The 2816-nt window shown below is 54.4% G+C and overlaps 1 protein-coding gene across 1 annotated transcript; it reads right to left on the reverse strand.

Moving 5' to 3' along the window:
• Positions 1-354: 354 nt before the first annotated feature.
• Positions 355-1250, reverse strand: LOC119293733. The gene is made up of 3 exons (XM_037572104.1): positions 1093-1250; positions 786-891; positions 355-699 (listed from the first exon to the last, which is right to left on the reverse strand). The coding sequence occupies exons 1-3, from the start codon at positions 1132-1134 to the stop codon at positions 587-589; spliced, it is 261 nt and encodes an 86-aa protein (XP_037428001.1). The 5' UTR covers positions 1135-1250; the 3' UTR covers positions 355-586.
• Between the last annotated feature and the right edge of the window lie 1566 nt (positions 1251-2816).

Genomic DNA, 2816 nt, shown 5'->3' on the forward strand with positions numbered 1-2816 from the left:
AGAATCCCATCACCGATTCCACGGCACTGCACACACGTATGGCGCCGATGCAAGCTTTCCTTGTTTGGACCGTTCCATGCTGGCTTGAGCGAGCCAAAGACAAGATGTCCCATCCCGTCACGGAGCACGTTCGTGTACACCTACTTCTCGCCGAGCGTATATGGTTCCTCCATTTTCCCGTGATCATGTGTACTAGTATCTCTGGTTAGGGGAGAACAGTGTTTCTCTGTGCAGGACTACCGCGTTCTTCTTTTTGTTCGTTATGAGAAGAAAAAAAATGAGAATCCGATTGCAGGAGCAGAGCATTTTTTGCGTGCCATATTACGTTGCTTGGACCATTAGCACACGGTGGGAGAGAAGACGGGACACATGACGAGTACAATTAGTACATCTGAAGAATATCGCAACAGTACGAGCTGGCTTTTGATTCCTGCCAACCCGACCCTGTACGGCTGTACATGCACCACCACACATAGATCGCGTCGCGTTAGCTGACCTCCCGCGCCATCGGTCTTCTAATTATTCGTTCTACTAAGTGCAGAATGGCCAACATCTAGAGCAAGCGGCACGCATCTGCTGTTGGTCATTAGGAGCTGCTGTCGCTGCTGCTGCTGCTGCTTCGGCCTTCCTTTTCTGATCTCAACTGCTTGTTGTATCTGTCGAAGAACTCCTTGTTCTCCTTCTCCAACTCTTTCCACACTGCAAGCACGCCAACTCAGCGTCAGTACAGATAAATATATTCCTGCTGATCAGAGGGAGCAGTAATTGATTTGAGACCGGCCGACCTGTGGAGGTGACGACCGGCTGAACGTCGGCGCGCTTGGACAGCGCCTCCATGCACTCCTCCATGCTCATCCCGAACGTCATGCACTTCTCTATCAGATGGTGCACCTGCAAATTAAAACCCCACCTTAATTAGTTAACCAATTCTGATGTCTACGTGAGAAGTCGATGTCCTGCGCATGCAAGCCCGGTGAGGTGACCCGATCGAAAAGCGTAGCTGGTGATCATCTATCTCCTAGCTCGAAGAGAGCAGCAGATAAAGGTATACAGTTTGAAGGATGGGAAGAAGGCGATTGTACTAGTACATACCATGCGGATGTAGGATGCCGGAGAGTCGTCTCCCAGGGCCATATTGTAATCTTCTTCCTGCTATTCCTCTTGCTCTTCCTCTTCCTCGATCGTAATCGTAATCTGAGGAACTGTGTGTGTATGGGGTTGTGTGGTGATAAGGCGTGCAGAGTCGACGGGGGAGGAACCTATTTATACATGCACCATGGATGAGGACACCGCGTCGCCCGCCGGCTCCCTGGGCCGGGTCCGTGGACCGGCGTGCCCTCCTAGGGGACGTGGCTCAGCCAGCCGGCGCATGGACGTGGCGCGCGGATGCGGGGGCCGTAAAGGCGGGCGGGTGCGTTCACGTGGGCGCGGGCAGGGGATTGGAGGAGAGGCGATTCGCCGTGCGAGAGATCGGAAAGGGATGTGGAGATGCTGTGGCAAATATCTAATCCCTATCCCGTCGTAGGCTCGGCTGCTTCCAGGTCGTCCATGCCATGCCTGAAGAAGGGTCCGGGCGTAGGAAGAGGCTGGGCGGACACGCACCTCGTGCCTTCACGTGCCACCTGGCCCCGCCGGCCACGTCGCGACGGCCAACGTGGGGATTCGGGATTCCACGCCGCTCTTTTTCTTTCTTTCTTGGCCCCTGTGCTGTTCCCCTCGCCGGCTCACTTGAGGATCCTCAAGTGCAAATTCAATCACTGGCAAATAGTGTGGTGTTGTAGTAGACGTCCCGTACGGTCGGGGTTTGTTGCGCGGTCAATTCAGTGTCATGCCGATGTGACGACGGTTCACTGTGTACTTCCTCCGAGCAGTGAGCATTAGCTTGCTGTAATGGCCAGCGCTTGAAGCGACAGCGTACGGTGGATCCCGCCGTCTCCAGGTGTACAACATGCATTGCATGGATGGAGCGGGGCGTGCGACGGGCCCAGGACGAACCGGACGCACAAAATGCTTGCGTGGTGCGCGGGCCGGTGCTTGGGGCTTTACATGGCGGGGTAGCTGTCACGCATGCACGCTGCCTCCCGCGCGGATCCGTCGGCCCCAAAATTTTCATTCAAATCAATTGGCCCCGATTCGGAGTGGCTGCTAGTGCTGCCGCGGGCAGACTCGCGGTCACGCTCGGCTCGCTTGGGGGCAGAGAGAGAGAGAGCAGAAGGCTGTACGCTAGACCGGCCGCCTGCGGTCTACTGCTACAAGTCTTTTTCTTGCACTAGAGAACTACTATGCGAGCACGCATATACAGTATTTCTTTTACATGGAGTAAAGTTATTACCGAGCTCTTGCACTAGAACCTACGGGCGAGAGACTCCGAGCTCTCCGTAGGAGGAGAGGTCGAATGCGATGGACACGGAGGATGATGTCCCGCAAGCGCACGTGGATGAAGCAATTTGGTGATAACTAGAAAATATGCATGTGCGTTATAACGCGAGAAAAATATATATCCCAGTCCGCGCCCACCGCCGTGTACACTGGTCCACGTCCTTTATGTCAAGCCAACGCCCCATCTATAGTGCCGCTTATCCTCCTTCCTGCCCTCACTAGTTGCGACAATTCAACCTTGTGTCGGTGGAACGATCTGGGTGGATGTCGTCAATAATGGGAGGAGATCGTCGGTGGGAGGGGTCAGCCACGTCAGGTGGCTGTCGTCGGTTAGCGCCTCGCCTATAGTCACCTCCTCTATCAACCGAACTACTGCCAGCATTGCAAATATAATTTGCCAAGTATAAAGTTGCAACCGAAATTATAAACCTAGGCAG

Source organism: Triticum dicoccoides, chromosome 4B (genome assembly GCF_002162155.2).
Source record: "Triticum dicoccoides isolate Atlit2015 ecotype Zavitan chromosome 4B, WEW_v2.0, whole genome shotgun sequence".
Classification (NCBI taxonomy): Eukaryota; Viridiplantae; Streptophyta; class Magnoliopsida; order Poales; family Poaceae; genus Triticum; species Triticum dicoccoides.